Source organism: Seriola lalandi, unplaced genomic scaffold, assembly GCF_002814215.2.
Source record: "Seriola lalandi dorsalis isolate HSWRI2012SDOR001 ecotype SW California unplaced genomic scaffold, Sedor1 jcf7180002054188, whole genome shotgun sequence".
NCBI lineage: Eukaryota > Metazoa > Chordata > Actinopteri > Carangiformes > Carangidae > Seriola > Seriola lalandi.
Window position 1 is genome coordinate 524,209 of NW_019524741.1, and position 22,292 is coordinate 546,500.

General features: G+C 42.0%; 3 protein-coding genes across 5 annotated transcripts in view; 1 reads left to right on the forward strand and 2 right to left on the reverse strand.

Annotated features, from left to right (window-relative positions):
- iqsec3b (IQ motif and Sec7 domain ArfGEF 3b) overlaps positions 1-6,125 on the reverse strand; it is a 29,046-nt gene extending 22,921 nt beyond the window's left edge. For all 3 annotated transcript variants that reach the window (XR_002760669.2, XM_023403927.2, XM_023403928.2), the window contains exons 1-2: positions 5,365-6,125; positions 361-435 (exon numbers count right to left, since the gene is read on the reverse strand). Coding sequence is in view for 2 of the 3 variants with exons in the window: in XM_023403927.2 (XP_023259695.1) it covers positions 361-435; positions 5,365-5,891 (602 nt within the window). In the remaining variant the exon portion in view is untranslated. The remainder of the gene's footprint in view (positions 1-360; positions 436-5,364) is intronic.
- Positions 6,126-6,554: 429 nt separating this feature from the next.
- washc1 (WASH complex subunit 1) lies at positions 6,555-14,213 on the forward strand. The gene is made up of 11 exons (XM_023403936.2): positions 6,555-6,699; positions 7,627-7,767; positions 8,898-9,009; positions 9,152-9,298; positions 11,702-11,838; positions 11,925-12,060; positions 12,136-12,331; positions 12,601-12,774; positions 12,905-13,063; positions 13,630-13,701; positions 13,795-14,213. Exons 1-11 carry the CDS (start codon positions 6,692-6,694, stop codon positions 13,935-13,937), a joined length of 1,425 nt encoding a protein of 474 aa, XP_023259704.1. The 5' UTR covers positions 6,555-6,691; the 3' UTR covers positions 13,938-14,213.
- On the reverse strand, positions 14,051-22,207 carry ddx11 (DEAD/H (Asp-Glu-Ala-Asp/His) box helicase 11). The gene is made up of 28 exons (XM_023403931.2): positions 22,029-22,207; positions 21,463-21,605; positions 21,147-21,362; positions 20,954-21,040; positions 20,687-20,823; positions 20,523-20,580; positions 20,273-20,380; positions 19,879-19,966; positions 19,537-19,739; positions 19,230-19,304; positions 18,992-19,069; positions 18,857-18,903; positions 18,679-18,758; positions 18,523-18,564; positions 18,367-18,434; positions 18,231-18,269; positions 17,983-18,121; positions 17,428-17,562; positions 17,213-17,325; positions 17,060-17,132; positions 16,387-16,490; positions 16,143-16,292; positions 15,891-15,959; positions 15,674-15,774; positions 15,502-15,586; positions 15,284-15,359; positions 15,009-15,163; positions 14,051-14,907 (listed from the first exon to the last, which is right to left on the reverse strand). The coding sequence occupies exons 2-28, from the start codon at positions 21,589-21,591 to the stop codon at positions 14,875-14,877; spliced, it is 2,688 nt and encodes an 895-aa protein (XP_023259699.1). The 5' UTR covers positions 21,592-21,605; positions 22,029-22,207; the 3' UTR covers positions 14,051-14,874.
- Positions 22,208-22,292: the final 85 nt, after the last annotated feature.

The following is a 22,292-nucleotide window of genomic DNA, read 5'->3' on the forward strand; positions in this document are numbered from 1 at the left end:
CACCACCACCACCACCCCCCCTCACTGTCTATCTATATGCGAGTTACCCTTGGGGCTTTCAGAGTTATAGCTTTATAACGGAGAATTTAACTCTCACTTTAACTCCAGGCTCCACACGTCCATAAATACACCAATTCACACTCACAGTGTTGTGTGCATACACAAACAAGCATGATTGAAAGCCTGGGTGCGGACATGACTCAGTTAGATGACACACATGTACAAAGATTGTGTATATATAGAGAGGCAGAAAGTTTTCATTGGCTGAAAGAGCACAATCTTAGAGCAGTAGGAGCAAAAAACCTATAGAGAAAAATGTAAAAATAAAGGTGCTGTGATTGGTAGTTGATTCTGTCTTACCCGGAGGAGCCAGTGGTGTCAGCCTCTGGATGTTCAGGGGCGGGGCAGCAAAACTGATGCAGCACAGTCTCACTCCTGTAGAAGGGCACAGACAAGGGAGGAGGAGAGGTAAGCAAAAGGGGGAGGAAGGAGGAGAGGCAGACAGAATTGGAAGGACAGCATGTCATTCGGTTATTGTTGGCTGTTGCTAGTTGTTTGCCTTGTTTTCATATTCCTCCTTATGCTCATTCTTAGCCCAACATCCCAAAAGATCCTGAAGAGGCTCTCCTCAGACTCTTTTGGATTATTTCCATGAGTTCTTTTTACAATTTGGCACTGATCCCGGCGTAAATACCCTATGTAGGTCAATTCAAAGCTGAGAAAGCTTAGAATGAGTGCGGGTATTTACATGTTTGTGTGTCCGGATGTGCTTGTTTATGCCTGCCTTCCTTCAATTCATTAGACCAGTGGTGATTTAGCAGAATTCCCCAAACTCAATCTGGGCAGATGGTTACTCCATCTCTGTTTACTGCTCTTTCTCCTCTTAAGTTCGTCTCTTTCATTTCTCTCTCATACATTTTACATTTACATTCATATTTTAGGCGTTTTGCTGGTGCTCTTATGTGGAGTGATCTAGAGTGAAGAGAATGAAAAAATAACATGACGCGTTGACCTTCTGGATGCTGGACACTCTCCACTACTGGAGACATAGACTTTAAGCATGATCCTCAGTGTCAATGTCTCACAGCTAAATATATTGAAGGCATGGGTGTGAGCGTCGGTCACATCGGGTCCACAATGAGCTGAAAGCAGTCGGTTGACAGTGAATTTCTTGGCTACGCTACAGTAAGTCTTCTGACCTGGGAACAGCATATTGCTCGTGACACAGACCCACAGTGACAGGCATTCAGAGTCAGTGCAAGACTCAGAGTGACAGTCCGAGTTATAAAAAGCAACTTTTCACAGCAACTTTCGCAGACTTAAAGGCACACAGATTTTTTTGTTGTTGTTGTTCAAATATCTCCAATCAACACTCTTCGCATTATCTATGAACAATACTGTTCCATCTGTTGTAACGCCTACCCCACTGCTGACTGAACACACACAAACACACTGCACATACATGAATAATTGGGTCTCAGTTTAGCAGCACCTGTGCTGTGGTTTACAGGCTCATTGTTGGAATTTTGAGACTACAGGTGGGGACCAAAGCACAGCACCTGCTGCCTCTATTGACTTGAATTGTCAATATATTTGGAATCTTTTCGCAGTAATTCTCTCAGTAGACAATCAATTGCCTTCTGTTAACAACTCATTCAAAAATCTTCAGAAAAATTTAATTTCAATATCCCTTATTTAGCATTTTTCTCCCCTCTGCATCGCACACACCAGAAAACCCAGACAAAAAAAAAAAGTTAAGTGGACAACTTGTCATTCATCAAACGTGCTTGTCAATGTATGTTACATTTTTAGACTGCGTAGATAGACTGTATAATAAATAATGAAACAATAATGAGTTACGCGTTTTCCCCTCCAGGTAAACTGCAGGTTAATAAAATCATACACATAATAACTCTCACATATGAGATGACTCTTTTTCTATTTCTTCATTTCAGCTATTTGCCATCTCAAAAAAAAAATCATTTATTATTTAGAAATCCAATTAAGAGTTGAGGCCTTTCTCTTTAATCTCATCTCCCCGTCAAGGTGGAATTCACCACATGAAAACTAATATTCAAGATCCATAAATCTGTGCTGTACAAATGTGCAGTAGTTCACCGCCTGTGTGTTGTGTCGGCGGTCACAAAGCCAAACCAAGTGTTACCTTATACACACCTGGTAAACACAGGTAAACAGGAAAATGAAATCAAGATTGAACATACGCACAAACAACACTGTTGACCTTTGTCAGGTGTTAGAGCCACAATGAAAAACTATATCTTTTTATTAAAGGCTGTAACAACCAATCAAACAGGGAACCAAATCTGTGAAAGAGTAACCATATCAATAATTAACTAAATTGAATAAGCGTATTTCTCAAAATATATGACTATTGCTTTACAATAAGGCACAACACTATGAAAATAGATAAAAAATCTAAAGCTTTGAACTTTGAAATGTGAAATAATTGATTTTTTTAATAAGAGAAGGGTAATTACAGCCCTGCTCAGTTTGTTTTGGTCATGCAGTGAGGAAGGTGCCAGGCTGCTTGGGTCCCTGAGCACACACACACACACACACACACACAGACACACACACACACACACACACACACACACACACACACACACACACACAGAGTCAGCCGGTCCATCCATCTGTCTGTACAAGACACACACATAACGGCCATCCGCCTCCAACAACGCTAACAAAGAGAACAGGTGAATATTTTAACAGTACATGCCTCCTGCTGTAGGCCCATGTTCTCTCTCCCTCTCTCTCTTTCTCTGTCTCTCTCACTCTCTCTCACTCTCTGTGTGCCCCCGTCTCCCTCACCCCACCCCTCTCCTCTTTCTTGTTTTGTAAGTGTACTTTAAACGCAATGCTTTTCAGCATCCAGCATCCAGTAGAGAGTGTAAGGAAAGCAGGGAGAAGGAGGAGGGTTGACATGTGACAAGATCAACTCCGTTTGGACTCAAAAATGTTGCCAGTGCATTGTGTTCACCTCCCACTGCGCCACAGGACACCACAGCCTGTCCCTCTGCTTTTTTTCCATCTCTCTCTCCTCTCTGTTTTGCTCTCTCACTCTACCTGTCTTTCTCTGTGTATTGACATCACCCCCCATCCCCCTCCTATTCTCTCCTGACCACTCTCTCTGTTTTTATTCCCAACTCTCTCACTCTGGCTCCTTCCCTTTCACTGGTCCACTCCAATGTCAGCCTCCAGCTCCTTCCTCTAGACACCTCCAAGGGATCCATCAAAGACAACAACTGAGCTTGCATCTCTCTCTTTTTCTATCTCTCTGCCTTTTTCTCTCTCCTGAGAATGGCTGATTACTGTTCGCTCCATGGGCTAAGTGGGGCAGATAGGAGCCTCAGCTGGAAGAGAGAGACAGAGAATGAGAATGAGCCCCCCCCCCCCCCCCCCCCCCATTAGGCACATCCACGTGCATTGGCAATGCTAACGACAACGGAAGGCACACAAACACACTCACAGCCAACTCTAAGCAGAACACAAGCCCACGTCATTTTTTTATTGGGAACAGAAAACTAGGCTCTATATACGATTGAGTATGATAAACACTTAGATAAATGCATACTGTAAGGTGTAAGATGTGTGAAAGAAGGAATGTATGCGAACACATTCATATGTATATGCACAAACAAACACGAACATATACAGTTTGTAACACTGAGAAACACGCTGACACACACAAGTCACTGACAACAGGAATAGCAGAGGGCAGATCGGCTGCAGACAGGATGCAGCGGGCAATGACAGGAAGATGAATCCTCTAAAAATGCAAGTGAAAGCCTCACTTCCCCTTCAACTGTATGGCCTGCCAGAAGCGAAACTAGAAATTAGGTGTTAAGCTACGGGTTTTATCCAGATGGACTTAAAATCAATGAGGAGGTAGGGATGTAAGGTTTCATTCAAGGACACACAGTAGCAACCACAGGGGCAGAAAGGCCATTTAATAAACCATGCAGCCCTACTCTGCTGTCTGATCAACTGGTGGATGCCTCTGCTGTTTTCTGCCCCCAGCTTTTTCACAGCAATTCATTTATTGTAATTTCTTCCTCACCAATAAAACTAATTAAAATTAAGAACCACTGGTGTTACAGTGATTCCCGTCAAAGAATAACAAATAGTTGCCGCAGGGTAGGTTCTTGAGAGGACACAACCACAACTCAGGTTCCAGGCAAAACTACCAAGGAGAGCAACAGGCATTGCGTGCACAAACACTCACGCGCACACACACACACATATGAAAGCACACACAACTCCAGAAGAGGAAGTGCAAGGTGTGGCAGGTGAATCACACACTGTCGGATTTAATATCAACAACTGCTTCTTTTTTTTAATATACATGTTTCCCCTTCTGCACTCTGCTCCTCTCAACTCCTCTGTTCTGTGTTGCTCCCCTCACTGGGGGTGGATTCCCAGAGAGACCAATCAGGACTCCTACTGGGATACAACTTATGAACAGAACACACACACACACACACACACACACACACAGAAAGAGAGAGAGAAAAAGAAAAAGAGAGAAATATGGTTTTCTCTCATTATGTGATGTGATGATGTAGTAAGAGGCTCTGGTGCCAAGCAGGGGGTGGTTTGTGTGTGTGTGTGTGTGTGCACGTGTGTGTCTCATCTACCACAGCAACATCAGAGGCCCAGAGGTCCCGTGAGAGTTCCCAGATCCCGTGCAATAGGCTAAATAATAGAGAAACCAGCAGCACCGCGGACAGCGACTCGCGGTGTCTCATCATCGCACGTGAAGCTGCTCCTGTCTCGAGCTGACATTGACCGCTTAGCTGTGTGTATTTCCAGCACACACACACACACACACACACACACACACACACACACACACACACACACACACACATACACACACACACACACATACACACACCACACACACACACACACACACACACACACACACGATTATAGGCCTACAGCTGTTTGTTATGTAATGATCCAGTGATCGTGATTCAGTTTCTCATTTAAATAATCCACCTCTTCCTCTTCTGGCACAGTCCTTAGCCAACACACACAGCTGAAAATTGGAAATTTGCAGGCGCCTTCTTCATTAATTAAACGCCTCTCTATCTGCAGGACACGCGCGCGCGCACGCTCTTAATTATAGCTACAGTTTTAGACGGATGCCACACAGAAAATTCAACAAACCATAGGAGGTTTAAGGAATGTATGAAAACCATAGAAACCTTCTCAGTAGCGTCCCATAGGCTACATTGTATTGGACTATTTAGAACACACACACACACACACACACACACACACACACACACACACACACACACACACACACAAAACCATAAAAGCTCTACTCACTCGGATTTCCTAGCCAGGGCCAGGGATCGACAAAGGGTTGTCGGGGTCATCTGAACCAAAGAGCGGCAGCTGTGGCAACTTCCAGCGTTTTCCGGGTCACTTTCAACCGGTGAAACCGTGGACGGATCAGCCGGGACCAGCTGCATGTCCCCCGGGTCCATAGGTTGGGGAGGCGATGGTTGGACCTCCGGAGTCGCCTCGACCTGTGCTGGTGCAACCGCATGTTCTGGCAGAGACCCCGCACCAGTCTTGAGCTGAGGGTCCTGAGGATGGTGGTGATGGTGAAGACAGCTGGGGTCGGGGTGATGATGGTGATGATGGTGGTGATAGTAAGGGTTCTGCTGTTGTACCCTGACGTCCCGCAAGTGCCTGTTTTCGCCGATGAGCTCGTCCACCCGCCGGTCCAGCTCCTCTATCCGGGCGCGCTGGGTCTGGATGAGACTCTGCTGGTTCTGCACGATGGTGGTGAGCTCCCGCAGGTACAGAATCGCCTGCACTGGGTTTTCTAGCAGGCTGGAGCTCATCATACCCGAATGAAGAGGAGGGAAGAGAAGGAGAAGGAAAAAAAAGAAGCTGGAGTGACGGATGGAGGAAAGAGGGGATGCAATTTGTCTGTGAGCAGGTGAGGTGTCCTTCCGCTCTCCTCTTCTTGATTCTGCTTGGCTGTGGATGAGGCTGCACCGACCGAGGTAGCCTTGGCTTCTCCGTCTCTCTCTCTCTCTCTCTCTCTCTCTCTCTCTCTCTCTCTCTCTCTGTCTCTCTGTCTCTCTCTCCCTCACCCCCACTGCGTTGAGTGGTGCTGATGAGAGGAGCCAGATCCAGATGTGTCAGGAGGGAGGAGGGGTATTGGAGCTGGAGGACAGATGCGTCATTACGCACAGGCACAAGAGAACTCCGGGGTAAGCACGCACCCTATAGGCTGTAGAAAGAGATTCAGTATCCGAGACTCTCCTGTGCTTAGTTTACTGCACATAAATAATGAAGATAGATTTTAGAAAATCAGAAAATTGTTTTCTTTTTTTAATATTATTATTTACTTATTATTATTATTCTTGTGGCATATTGTTTTGGTGTTATCGTTATACCTCTAACGTTGGCTAATAGCCTACTTCTGATCATTCGTCGTTCACGTGTGTTCAAATCAGAAAGCAAAAATTTCCGAAGTCACATGAATGCAACATCACAATTCTGGCGTAGTCACGTGTCACGTGGATGCGGAAGTCGGAACCGTTGTTTTGCTAAACAAGTAGCTGGATCTGTAGCATCAACAGCCCGGCTTGTTTCTTCTTATATTTTTCTTGAAACTGTTAACAAGTAAACAGTACTCATGGTCAGGTAAGTCTGTTATCTTAAAGCCAGCAGGTGTCTCGGTATAACCTGTCATGGAGCGGGTATGCTTCGGTTTAACGCGATTCTTACTTCAGCGTGAACAGGCTTTCATTTTAGAGCTAGTTTTATTACAGTAACGTTATACAGATTATTACTTTGTAAAGTATTTGCTAGTAAACAGTTTGAGTACATGTTTGTTATCAGTGAGCTTTTAATATCAGCAAACACAGCAATAGGGATGAACTTGGGCCAAAATGCATATTGAAAAGGGATAAATATCCACATAACAACAGAGTTGTGACTGCGTGGTCATGTGAGAGTCAGATGAAGTCGAGAAGTGTGTGTGAACGCAGCAGGGTTTTAGCCATGGGTGAGTTACTAAGTTGGCCTAATAGACAGGGGCCCAGGGGGCCCTACCTCCAAACCAACCTCAAAGAGACAACAAACGACAACAGAAAGAAAACAAATACAAGGATACGCAAAGCGACCACAGAGAGATGTAAAGTGACCACAAAGAGACAACAAACATCTACAAAGAAACATAGATTGACTACAAAGAGACATATCACCAGCACAAAGAGACACAAACTGACTTTTGTTTCAGTCAGAGGGTCTTTCTTCCTATGTATTAGCGTGTCTTACATAACTGCCCAGGAGCCTGTTGTGCCTTAATCTATACATATCCCTAACAACAGTGTTGAATCAAACAACAAGCATTACAGTGTTGACTGAAATTTGTAAATTGCCACAGTCTGTCAGGTTTCTGTCATTACAGACCAGTCAGAGTTTGCTTTATTAATTAAATTAGAATTGACATACATACTTACCCCTAGCAACAAGATCAAACTCCCATGCTCAGAAACAAGCTTTGACTATGTAACACACCGTCTGGTGCATGATGGTGATGTTTTTCTCTGTGTTGATGTTTGGCAGGATGACCCAGAAGCACATCCTGGAGGGCCAGGTGTACTCAGTGCCTCTCATCCAACCAGACCTTAGGAGAGAGGAGGCTGTCCATCAGATAGCAGATGCATTACTCTACTTGGAGAACATCTCTAATGATATTTTCAGACGGTAAACCCAGAATCACAAACACAAAGGCACACGCAGATTTTGCTACTCCTGTACTACTATAACTACTCTTTTTCATATTTGATATGTATGATATCATGTTTTATGTATGTATGATGCATAACTAATGCTAAAATTATGAGCAGAATAATTCATTGTTTGCACAAAAGAAAAACACAAATTGTGATATTGTGATATTTTAGAAATATCTATTTACTGGTTACATATCACAGTTTAGAAGATGAGCTTGCATTTCTTGCCAGTTTAGATTGTAAATTGAATCATTTTAGGCTCTGGGAATTTCTAGTTGTTGCAATATACAGTATGACTGTTTCACTGAATAAATAATTCGTCAAAAAGAATAAAAACTTAATAATAAAGATACAACTACTGTAACAATTGTTTTCCATCCATCCATTTTCTATAATACTTATCCAGTTCATGGTCTCAGGGGGTCGGACAATTTCCAAGGTTGCATTACCAGTTCATTTGTGAATTATCTTTTTATACCAAATAGTCAGTTTGTTTTAAGTTTATTACATATCAGAAATGCAAAATTATTAGCAATTAACAGAGCTGATGGTTAGAACCATAAAACAGCAATCAAAAGGGTTTTAATGATCTACAAATTGCCCATCCATAAATGTACTGGTATCTTATATTACAGCATTTGTTCTGGACAGAAAAAAATCTTTGTTACGTTTAATGGCCTGCATGTGGAGTCCATATTCTCAGCCAAACTTTATGCCATAACAGCTGTTGTAGGACACACAGTCTTGTCTGTGTCTCCTGGAAACAGTGACATTCATGATCAGAATTGATTATCCAAAATAACCTTTTTGAAACAGGTTGTGTTAGTAATTAGATGATTGATTGTGCCACTAACACAGCTGTGGAGTATTTGTAAATCGTCTTTATTAAATGGAAGAAGTATTAGTGCTATTACTTTATTAGTTCATTCTTTGGATTAAGCACCCCGCAGAGTGTATATAAAGATGTAAAAGTGGAATGGGGTGTCTCAAGTCACACACTCCTCTATATTGGATTGTGCAATAAGGTCTGAGACATATTTTCCTCTGTGTGTGGATGTGTGTATGTCCATATTGTGGTGTGTTTGTGTGTGCTGCTTCCAGGGTGTCTGAGAGTGTAGAGAAGAACCGCCACCAGCTGCAGAGCGTCACTGACCGGATCAGACTAGCTCAGGCCCGTGTCGACAAGATCAAAGGCAGTAAGAAGGCCACCAAGGTAACATGGCACCTTCACTTTGTAACGCAGCGTTGAATGTTTTATCTTTGATACACAATATAGACAAAGTACAGCAACAAGATTGTTTAAAAAAAATAGAGCTGTATTTGTCAGTTATGTCAGCCTTTGTCTGTGTGTACAGGTTTTCTCCAGTGCCAAGTACCCAGCACCAGATCGACTTCAGGACTACTCGTCAATTTTTACTGGTGCCACAGACCCCTCCTCACAAACCCGCCCCCGACACCGGATACAGAACAAACTTCGACCATTTGATGAGAAGGCCTTGCAGGTGAGATAAATACATTAAAATGCTGATTATGCATGGGTTTGGATTTGCAATGCTTCCAATGATGCATCTGAAGGAAGCACAGTTTCAAAAAATGTTCTAATATCTTGAAGCCCACAAACCATAGTGCTATAACTCATGTAAAAGTGTATGCTAGCCTGTTGGCATTCAGGCCTCTTTATACAGTTGACACTGCTAAAACTGTGGGTACAAAACAGGGATAAATAGAAGCATGATTAATTTCCATTTAAATTGCTTTTATCTTAAGGCTGAGAACTCAAACATAGCTCTCTCTGTGGTCGGATGAGGACAGTAGGGCTTAGAGCTAAAGTTCCAACTCCTCATATTCATGTAGACTGCTGAATCAAACTCCCATGACCCCCCCTGTATTAATGCAGGAGTGAAGTGCTGCTTCACTGTCCGCCTTGCTTCTCCAGAATTCAGGGTCTTCTTTCCAGTACCCTGGCGTATGATTCCCTTGAGAGGCTGAGCAGTGTGATAACTTGGTAATTGGAATATACTTTCCAGTTCTTTTTTTAAAGCTGGAAACCTCAACCCCCATCTGCAACTCTATAGGCACAGTCCCTGACTTCCATTTTCACTGTGACATCCGCAGTGACGTTGGCGTCGTACATCATTAGCTCAGCCTGAAGACAAAGCATTCAGTCTTGTGTCCAAACCCTAACCTATGATCCTGATCTCTGAGTTGTGACCGAAAGAATGAAATTACCTCCTGCCAGGATGCCTGGGCTCGCCCTTAGGGGCAGGATGAAGGAGGGAGGGAGCCAGGTGAGGGGATGGGAGCATCTGAGGTTTCCAGGATGCTTCACTGTGGGTGTATTACATATCCCATCTGACCTGGAATCACCTCAGGAGGCTTCAGGAAAAGTGGATGATGAGGCAGGGAAGGACATCTGTGCTACATTACTTAGCCTAACATGGCCCAGACCTGGATGAGTGGTGGAAAACACATGGAATGCTCTTTCTTTTTAATCTTTTTCTACCAAATTTAACTTTTAGGCAGCACAGAATTAATTGATGTGCATTGAGACTACGGTCAAACAGTGTGTGAGGATGCTTTTTTTCTTGTTTGCAGTGCTCATTTTGCCCTGCTTCAAGAGCCAGGTGGATGGATTTATGTCACATGCATGATAACTAGCATCATGCCAGCCTCTTCTGATCTGATAACTTCAATATTAAAAAACATTGCTGTGTGAATGTGAATAAAAACCTGCCTACCTCAAAATAGAACACGTAAAGTCTCTCCAAAAACTAAAAAGCTAAAACTTTTAGAAAGTAATTAATTATTTGACCTTGTCTGGATACAAGTATGGTTCACATATTTGTATTGCTATCTGCACTGTGCTGTGTATATTTTTTGTTATTATTTTTTAATTCTGTTAGGTGAGCAGCTGTTTCCTCATGATTAGCAGCACGCATGTTTATAGACCATTTATCACTCAACCAGCTCTGATAAGCTTTCATCCATGTCAGTCTTGATTATTCACACCCCTGAATAATAACTGGCATCCACCTAATCAAATGTTACATTACACCAGGGAATTTGCATTGAAATTTTCTTGCTTTTGTTTATTAAAATTTTTTTTACATTCATCAGGGCACAGCAGGGTGTTCTACAGGTTTCAAAGACATTGCAAAGCAGAGCACGTCAGCTCAGTTTTGTATTTGCATGTCAGTTTTTGCTCCAAATTTGATGCTCGATCAGAAGGTAAAAAAGAAGCGAAAACAACATAGACATGTAGAAAAGTGCAGTGTTTTTTGAAACCTGCATTGAAACCCAGAAAAGACATGTCCTTTCCCTTCACAGTCAGGCCTTGAGATGCAGGATTGGCTACACATCAGATGAATTAGTCACATACTGTACATGCAGTATAAAGGATGACAGATGTTCTGTGTGCATGTCTGTGTGTATGTCACTTGACAGTGAAAATAAACTGTAAATGTGTGATAGTGTTTTTTACCAAAGTGTGTGTGTGTGTGTGTGTGTGTGTGTGTACATGCTCCATTCAGAACAAGCTCCTGAATTATTTATAGTGAACACCACAGTTTTTCCTTCACCATCTTAGGAAACTTTACAAAATCCAGCATGTTTTCTGCTGCGTGTGCTTGGTCTTGCAAGTGTGTTGTCTGTGTGTGTGTGTGTGTGTGTGTGTGTGTGTGTGTGTGTGTATTTCTCAGAAAGGGAGATTGAAATAAAAACAATGCTGGCAATTTTCTGTGGTTAAGAAATGCATTATTCAACATTGCCCAGAAGCAATGTCCCTGACCAAATAAGTTTGTGCACACGTGCATGTGTCGGTGGCATTTGTGATTTGCGTTATTCAAGATTTAGCTGACATTTTACATATTTCCCTGTCACTCTGTGTCTCTCTGCTTTCCTTTCAGGAGAAGTTAATGTATTTCCCAGTGTGCGTTGGCAATAAGAAGAAGTCTGAGGATGAGACAGAGGAGGGGCTGGGAAGTCTGCCACGCAACATCTCATCCGTCAGCTCCCTGCTGCTCTTTAATACCACCGAGAATCTGTGAGTCCACAACAACAAATACTAACACTGACGTGATTATGTTTAAATCTTTTCTTCATATCTTTGGATTTGTGTGTTTTTTAAAGATACAAAAAGTATGTGTTCCTTGATCCTCTGGCGGGAGCAGTGACTAAAACACACACAACACTAGAGACAGAAAAAGAAGAGAAACCATTTGATGCTCCATTGTCCATCACTAAGAGAGAACAACTAGAGCGACAGGTACCTCCAACAGAACTTTCCAATATATATATATATATGATTAATCTTTTTATCATTAATGCTCTTTTCTGTCAGACAGCAGAGAGTTATTTCTATGTGCCAGACCTGGGCGAGGTGCCCGAGATAGATGTGCCGTCCTACTTGCCTGACCTTCCAGGCATAGCAGACGACCTGTCCTATAGTGCAGACCTTGGGCCTGGCTTTGCCCCATCAGGACCCACACACAACATCCCTGAGCTGCCTTCCTTCTCTGAAGAGAGCAATGCACCAGGTACACATACACGCCTTCAAAAGGCAGCTCAAGCCTTTAGTTTTGTTTATTTTTATCTTTACCTTATCTCCTATTATGTATCACTTTTATACTTTGTCTTTATTTTATGCCTCGCCTTTGTCTTTGATTGTGAAGCACTTTGTGACATCTGATTTAAAAAGGTGTTATATAAATAAACTTAACTTTACACATGCTGTTTTCTCTATGCTATTGTATTTATGGTTGACAATCGATTGTAAGCTAATATAGACTTGTCATCTTTGTCTCAGGATCGCAACTCCAGCCTAATGCTGCACCTCCTCCACCACCTCCCCCACCCCCTCCTCCTCCTCCTGAGCCTGCACTTGCTTCTGCTGCTCCTGCAGGAGCTCCCCCTCCTCCACCTCCTCCACCCCCTCCTCCCGCTGACATCCCCACAGAAGTCTCTCGAGCCCAAAGTTCAGGTTTGTCACATGCACCCAATTCAGAAATCTTGTACCCTATTCACTCTCTTAAATTAGATTGACCTAATTGACATTACTGGGCGTAAACCCAAATTACACTGCCTCCCTGTCCGTCTCCTCTTGACTGCAGGTCCTGTGTCTGGTGCTCCCAGCGAGGTGGTCCAGCCGTCAGACAGCCGTGCCAGTCTGCTGGAGTCTATCCGCAACGCCGGAGGCATCGGCAAAGCCAAGTTACGCAACGTCAAAGAGCGCAAGATGGAGAAGAAGAAACAGAAGGAGCAAGAGCAAGGTGTCAGATTGTCTGAGTGTGGAAGTGGGCCTGCTCATGTTTTATTAACTGCTACACGACGCAGCCTTAACAATGATGAAAAAGTCATGCAATCAAAGCAGAGCGTGACCATTCCCTAGTTAGCATTCCCCCTTGAGTTTATAGTATGTAACACTGCAAGTCAGGATGTGAGCATTTGTGTACCCATCTCATATGGTTATCATCACAGTCCACAGCTTTATGACCTTCATTATATGAACGCCAGCCTCATTAAAAGGCTTACTTGGTTACAGTCGTATTTTAAATTGTTTGACTTAATGTTAGGCAGCATAGCTTTGCCTTCATTTCTGGTTGGCTACCCAGGTCATGACCTAACATATCCTCTTTGAAGAGAGCTGCTTATATTGACTAACTAGATAAAAAAAAAAAAAAAAAAAAAAAAAAAAAAAAGCCCAGTTACAATTATGTGCTCCACTTTGTAGAACAGCACTGGGGAATAAGTGAAACTGTTTTACTGCTCCAAGTACTAATTTAAAAAAAGATGGATTGCATGATTATTTAGTTAACTGCCTGTATTTTTCTCACAGCAGTGGGAGCGGCATCTAGTGGTGGAGACTTTATGTCTGATCTCTTCAATAAACTTGCCATGCGGAGGAAAGGTGAGGATCCCTCTTATGTTAAGTCAGATTAAGAATAATAATTCTAGTGACTGCTTTGTATACAGTAAATAATGTGTCCTGTGCTCTCTGTAGGCATTTCTGGTAAGGGTCCAGCAGGTGGGGAGACAAATGACATTCCCGCTGGTACCGGAGGCGCATTTGCCAGGATGTCGGATGTCATCCCACCACTTCCTGCCCCACAATCGACAACAGATGATGACGACTGGGAAGCATAACACAATGCACAATGGACACTCAAAGCACTGATGTAAAATGGGCAGTAATTTTCCTAATAACCCCAGTGATAATAAGTGCAATGATTTGTCTAAGTAATTGAACAAAAGCTTACTGAAGCTCAAATGATAAGTTTATTAATGTCATATTCATTGTAAAACATATTTTCATGAAGTTAAACAAGCAGATATGATCTGAACATTCACAGAGATTACAGAAGCATTTCACTAACATATTTCCATTAAATAAAAGGCATTTTTGCATTACATAACACTCAACATTCGCTGCTTTAAATATTTAAAACCTCTTCAAGGCTAAATCAGTCATATGGATGCATACACAAGTTCTGTGGCTTATCTTAGTAGCAGCTGCTTCAGTAATTAATTTCAACATAGTGAATTGAAGAATTGTTGAGGAGGCTTTCTCTTCTGCAACATGCTCCAGACTGATCAACCTGATAAACTGATAATGTCACTTTAGCCATGGTCTGCATTGTGCATTCAAATACTTGGATTCATTATTCTCCATTTCGTATGTATGTTACCAGTACAAAACAGAACAAGATGCAGACAATAGCTAAAAGGTCAAATGTAATATTAAGCAAGTATGAAGTACTGCAAAAAGAAAAACTGCCTCTCTTGTTGACTACTGAACTTCAGCCGGTGGCACTCATAGGTCTTATGGGTGTAAAATGTTCAACAATGAAAACATTAAAATAGCTGCAGCAATCTTGTGATTTGGGACTTATTACAGAGGCCATGTAATAATCTTTTTCATTTAAGACTACTTTCAATCTCTTGAATTGCTAAAATCACAGTGTGACTGCTGTTGCATTGGATTTCCCTGAAGTTCCTCTTCACCCAGCTCTTCCAGATCCAGTCTTTAAGTTGTACAGTTGATAAAATGTGGAGATGTCAGTTGAGCCCTTTAGGAGCAAAACTACACCTGCTTCTGCTTTTTTTCCTGGAAGAACTAAAACATATACTGTATGTAAGAACATATGGACAGGGTATGGATAAGTCAAAAGTTATAGTCATGATATGTTGACACAATGGTTTGAATTTGATCCTTACCTTCCGCATCGCAGCAAAAGCAGGCCCAAAGGTTGTGCATGTGCTGGTGCGACTTTTGATCCATGTGGGGAGTTTAGAGAGCGTGGCGGGTCTGGAGTAACGTTTGTCACACAGCACAATGGAGGAATAGTCACCACGGTGACGGATAGCTCTTCCTTTGGGCAGAAGAAGTCATATCCTCATGAATAACAGTCTTAGTAAGTAAGGACTAAACAAGATTTTATTTTTTTTATAAATTTCCATCATACCTATCGTCATGACAATTGCAACCTTACCTATGGACTGATTGACGGCCTTCATGCAGAGATTTTCTATCAGTGCTTGGCCAGGGCTTCTCCCTCCACTGTGAGGCTGAAAAGAAAAAAAAAAACAACAAAAAACTGTGATGACACTGACGATGAACTTCATCCCAGTCCTCCTGGGACCTTGTTCTTGTTTTGCCAGATTTGTGGATACAGTGAAGACTGAGAGGACTGATAGTAAAGAGTCTCACCAGGTGTTTGTCCAGATAGGACATCTTTTCCTGCAGCTCTGGGGATTTGATGTTGGGATACGGCATTCCCACCATCACCACACACCTGTTATGACATGCACAAATACACATTAAATATACTTTCTACAGTATACATCTGCTGCTTGTCCATGGGCTGACGAATTATCCGCACCTGCCCAGATCATCAGAGAAATTGATGCCCTCGCTCATCTTCCCTCCAACCACAGAGAACAGTAACGCCCCTGTGAGTCCACCGCTGTCCAGCGCGCACCTCTGACAAAATGAGAAGAGATGAATAATGTCTGTCAGTGGTAAACGCAATCACTCCCAGTGACCACTTTATCAGTGTGAAGCTATGAGGCCTGATGTTTCAGCCGTGACAGTTTTACCTGGATACAACGGGTGAAGTCGTTCAGCACCTGCTCTACCTGGTTGGCCTTCTTTGGCTCCTGGAAGATCTGAGAAAGTGTTTGTGAGAGCTTTTAGACTGATGATAAAGTTCTCTTTTCACTCTAACGGGTTGTTTCCTTAACACTATCCTAAGACATGATCAAACAAAGGCTTTTCTGGGTAAATAGGTGACAAGGACCATACTGGTGGTTTTTGATTTTTTTGATAAAGAAATCATGTAGCTCAATAACCTTCTTTTTGTTGGCGAGACGAGTCAGAGCACCACTGGCCTCCCAGTGAGAAATGATCCGCCTCGAGTACTCATAAGAGGGGAAGAAACACACGACGCCTCCTGGCACCACGTTACAAATGTTGGAGAGGATGCGCCCTGTCTCGTCCATCTGTCAAGAAGCCGGCACAAATTTGTAACAATGCAGTCAAGGACATTAGAGCACGGAGTTAGTAAGGAAGCATGTGTACGTGTGCTACTGTCACCATGCGTGGAGAGTCTCTGTTTTGGAAAGTAAAATCCAGCTCCTGGCCAGACGGCCCGCTGCACAAGACAAGGGGGAGAATGTTCTCGGGAGGAATTACATGACCTGATGACCAAAAAAGGACAGTTAAGTCAATTTATTGACTATGTAACCACCCAAATGCCTCTCACTGCCTGCAGAGGACCTCTTATGTTACGTATGCTCTTTTAATGCGAAATGTTGTAGATGTTCTTTTATACTTAGATACTCGTTTTCTTGTTGGGAGCATGTGAATGCAAGAAATATTTCTGTGTAAATGGACAATAAAGTGTTATCTTAAATATAACAAACATTTAAATAACAAACATAAATACTGTAATTTTGTATGATCAAATAAAAACATTCAGCCTAAACACTATTCCATAGACAATACCGTTCTGTCAGCACATACTAAAACATAAACACATAAAACATTAAAAAATTGCTAAACAAAATGTATGCATCTGACCCAAGATATTCTTATCTGAAAGTATTCATGCTAAAAACTGGTTATTATTGGAGTTTTTGTAAAGAGTGCCATCATTTATCAAACCTTCCCACAAACAGAAATACTGATAAACACATCACTACGAAAGAGTGCATTATGAAAGGAATGAAAAGAGAAACTCTGCGGTGTTATAAAATGGGCCACTCACCACAGGAAAACTCAGTGATGCGCTCCTCTCCCACTCCGGCAGAAAACAGTAGTTCTTGTTTGAAGTCTGAAACCTACATATAACATCTTTTAGAATTATAAAACATGCACAGTGCAGGCTTGGTTTATTTTTAGTGAATTTAAAGTAACTCACAGGCTGCATAGTTCCCCCTGCGATGATGACTGCTCTGCACTCCTTCAGCACCTGGGCAAAGTGGACTGCTGGATTCAACAACAGGAACTTGACACTGCCTTCTGACAAAGTACCTGGACATAAAAATTAAGAAATTAGACTCAAGGTGTTTCATTTTCTTAATATCCTTTACTTGTTTTGTGTGTTTAAAAAAAATAAAAAAAAATAAAAAGTACCTTGTCTGTGAACCACCACTCTGCCATCAGTGTTGCTGTTGGTGAGAGCCATAAAGAAACCCTCCACCTGCATCATGGGAGATGCAGACAGCACTTTGTCTGCCTCTGCAGACCCCTGCTGGTCTGGTGAAGAAACTGCACACAGGGGAGCAGAAGAAACAGATACAGTGTAATGAACATTAAAAGAAAAATCACCACGACCAGAGTATTGCCAGATTGTTCACTGTCAATTTTGCTATTTGCCAGTGTCAGACATGGCTGGATGTGAGAAGAAGAAACACAGAATAATCTCTGCACAAGCAACTCATGTGAACAGTCATTGCAGCTAAAATAAGTAAGTTTCAGCACATCTTACAATGCAGTTTTGTGACAAATATGTTTTACTCTGCTCCTGAAATTACGCATCTTGAGCTTTTGCTTTTACTCAATATGATCTTATTTCTTTCAACAAATAATTTCATGTTGCTACTATGATGGCACATCTCTTCAATGAAGACGTCTGTGTCCAAAATATGCTTTTAAAATATGCGGGTGATAATACAAATGAGCGCTCACCCGGTGCAGTGTTCTGGTTGGTCTGCAGTGTTTGAAGGTAGCGGTTTAAGCCCTCTGTGCGTCGGTTCTCTTTGTTGGAGCTGCTCTGAGTGTGCACGCTCACCCCTGAACCTGCGTACTTCTCCACAAAGCCACCCAGCTGCAGAGAGAGGACGCATTTGTTTTTAAGAGTAGCTCACTCTCAGAACTACACGGAATCTATACACGATGTAAATAGATGAATACATACAGACACGTTAAACACTTACTTTTCTGCTGATCATGCTCTTCTCAAAGTATTTCTGTAACTAAAGTGAGAATGACAGTGATATTGAAAGAGTTTGTAGTTTGAATATGGTGTTTATGACTGTGATTTTCTAACAGCATTATAATTCTGTCAACTACCTTAAACAAGTTGATATTGTCGATCTGAGCCTTGAAGAGGAAGTTGTTAATCGTCAGCATCTCTGTTCCTGTAAGAAAAAGAAACAAAACTCGAATGAATGACTCATGAATTCACGTGCATTAAGGTGTGTTCATGTCTGCATATGAATCACTGACCTGTTTGTGTAATCTGACTCTGTGGATTCTGCCCCACCTTACCTGCAGAAATAACATTTACACCAATCATCAGAAATGTAATTCACTCTCCAGCAATATTCCCTCCCACCTATGTTGCAGATAATTAAAAACTAATTGCAGCCCAAACACACTCACCTCCCAGCACCCGGACTAGCCCTTCGACCACAAACAGGATCTGTTTGATGTACATCAGGTTCTTTGCTTTCAGCCTGCTCCTGATGTCGGAGACACATTAACATCAAGTGTCAGGAGGGCAACATAATAGTTCATTTGTGAATTAGTGCATTGTGTGAGTCTGTGTGCGTTCACTCACTTATAGCGGTCAGCATACTGGGTGAGCTGGGAGTGAGCACGGCAAAGCTGCAGAAGGTTCAGATTTTAGCATACCACAGATAACGCGTATAATTTTGATCTAACCTCTGTATATGGTGTGTATGAATCTGTTTACCTGTGCTCCAGTCAACTCTGCACTGTGTATACAGGAAAGTGTGTCACTAAGATTGTGAGCTTCGTCTATGATCACGATCTGTAAAAACAAAAAATATCTCAAAAAACATTTCTGCAGCCAGTAATATGCCAAACAAATACCACTTCAAATTGTTGGAACCGATGAAAGAATGGCAGAATTATCAGGTATAGTCTCTATTATAAAATCAGAAATTGTAAAAAATAACATCCAATCCTACTTGTCCCTTCAGCTGGATCCCTGTTGATCTTCTTGTAGCTTCATGAAGCACCATCTGATAGGGCAACACCACCAACTATGCAGAGATAAAAAAAAAAATTAGACCATACTGGTACTGTAATCTGCTTGAAAAAAATGTAAATGGACAAATCAAAACGTAAACAAATGGCTTTTTTGTAGTTTAGCCTTTTATTTATTTTATATACCCTTCATTTAGAAAAACTGCAGAGAGTTATTAGCAGCGCAGTGCAAGCACAGAAGACCAAAAGTAATGAGCATGGATGGACGAACAAAGAGCAGTGGGTTACCTGTGCAGGGGGAATAGCCAGGCGTGTGGCGTAGTAAGGACATGCATGCATTTCCCTGCCAAGCTTCAGCAGCTGCTCTATGTCATGGGCCGTTCCCACAACTTCATCCCTCATCTGCTGCAGTGCTGAAGCTTTATTGTAGGGACACACACTCTTTGCCGGGCCTCGCTTACGTTTCACACCCTCTTCATGATGCTGCTTCTCTGGAAAAATAGAGAATAAGTAGAGATGTACAGCATTACATACATGTAAATCTCTTTTAAAATAACTTGAAGTTGCCTGGAAATGTTCCTCTATAATATCAGTAGTTATGGAGCTAGTATGTGAGGGGCTCTCAGTCACCATGTTTGTTTTTCTGCATCTCCATGCAGCGGTCATTAATGCGCTGGATGCTGCCCAGGCGACGCACCTCCTCGTTGATACACAGATTCTGGAAAGTACACGGTTTTATGTTTACTAGGCAAATAGTGTCAGATATCATCGTGAACAATCATGTTTTACTGAGTGAATACAAGTAACATTTCCTTTGCAGTTCTAAGTATGCCTCTTTGTGTGTGATGGACAGAAATGTAGATGTAATAGCCATGTAATCACATTCATGTAATGATTCCTAAATAAGAAAATACAAGTAAGGAAAGATATAAATGACTTAAGTAACAGCCTACTTGTGTTCACAATTTAACTGGTAGTGTTCATGTGTGTGTGTGTGTGTGTGTATGTGTGTGTGTACACATACCTGCCGTGAACCCAGTGTGACCAGACTGATGTCCTTGCTAAAGGGGCTCTTTTGAACCTCATGGACAAATTGAGCGAGCTGGGAGTGAGTGCGACTGCAGTAGTAAATCTGTGAACATGCGAAATTATCCTGTTTCACTTCAAAGTAAAATTAGATAACTATTGATATTATGTTTTATATCACAAGGACATACTTTCTTATAGCTACAACGTAAAATTTCTCTGTCACACACACACACACACACACACACCTTAGTCACATGTTCTTCGATTAGCTCATCATCTTCGTCATCTTCAGGCCCACAGAATCTGAGCATGTGAGCAAACACACCCGGTTGTCGTTGTCTGTTCAATTCAATTTTTCATTGTGCTGTAACATTTGACACGGTTGGTACTGATTAATGGCCGTCTTTACCTGCTTTTGCTCTTTGACTCATCATCACTCTCGTATTCTGCAATGATAAGCTCCTCATCCTCTTGATCTCCTTGTGTCTCTGTTTGTTCTTCTTTACTGAGCTTGAGCAACTTGAATGCTTCATCATCCTCATCGCTCTACAAAGTAAGACACAGACACAGAAATTCATATACTTAGTGGTAGAGATTTGACTTACAGTAATTGTGATTTTGGGCTAAATTTCTGATGCCTGGGCTCTTTAAAATGCCACTGTGCAAGATCACTTACCTTTCTTTTCATTGCATACTTTAGCTGAACGTTGTTTCTGATCATTTCTAACCGTTCTTCCCTCTTCTTTCTTTTCAATTCGTCCTCCTGACACACAAAAACATCCAATAATATTCAAAGCTACGCAGATAAAAAGCCAAAATTACCCGAAATCTCTGCCAAAGTCACATCTGAAGTACAAAGACATTATTACCTTCAACTTTGTCACCAAATCACGCTCAGCCTTTTTCTGAACAAAATCAGTGATCCAGTCAGGCTCTGCTGAGGAGCTGGTAACAGAGGATTGAGCAGTAGATGTGGAAAGAGATGCTTCTCCTTCCTGAAGCAGAGCAGCTGCCTCCTGCTTCTTCCTGTCCTCATAGTCTGTGAGCCAGCTCAGAGCTCCACATATCAGACTCAAAGACTTGCCCTGGGGGTGACGACGTGCATGGACACACAAAAATAAAGTAATTTATGAAATCTAACAACTTATGCGCTGATGTCATACATATGAATGGACACATACACACCGTTCCAGTTGGACTTTCAAAGATGCCAACTTTGCCCTGATCAAGTACTTTGTACAATGCATGCATGAACTGCTCCTGGATGTTATAAGGCTGGTAGGGAAATGGAAATTGGGCCCTGCCATTCTCCATTTTTTGTGAACCTCCTGAAAGATGACACAAAGGTCAGATCAAACATTTCAGTTCAGATATGGTCATCACGACAACTCATCCAAGAGAGCTCCACAGTGTGTTTAGACTGGCAAGCGTTAGCTCCTGATAGTGATGTTATGTCTACAGGATTTCTGATTCAGTTTGCCTCATTTTACAATAATAACTCCATTTACCGCATCGAAATAAACTTCCATATGACCGTGGAGCTTTCCAGTTTGTCTACAAGTTATGTCAAGCAGCTAACATTTAATCTTAAAGGCTGTGAGGCTGTCTTGAAACGAAAACGTTTACGCCATAAACGATCTCGAATTACTAGCTAACCAGCTAATTTAACCAATCAAACCAATTCGCCTTGGTTTAAGTCTTTTATCCATTGTTGTTAATAATCTTAACAGAGATCGTTGCCATATACTTACCCGCAGATATCCCCAAAAAATGAATTTTGACTTCGTCTTATTATGATTTTCACCTCCCGGCTATTCAACAACCGCGCCAACAGACAGCAGTGGGCACGGATTATGACCAATAGGAAGCGAGATTCAATAAGGAGTGCATGTTTTATTGGAAGGCAGTGCTCGCGTGGACGGGGCTAGGCATGTAAATGCCCTATTTTTGTCCGATAACGCGGGGCAATTCGGTTATTACGCACGATATAAGATAATTAAAGTAGAGATTATCAA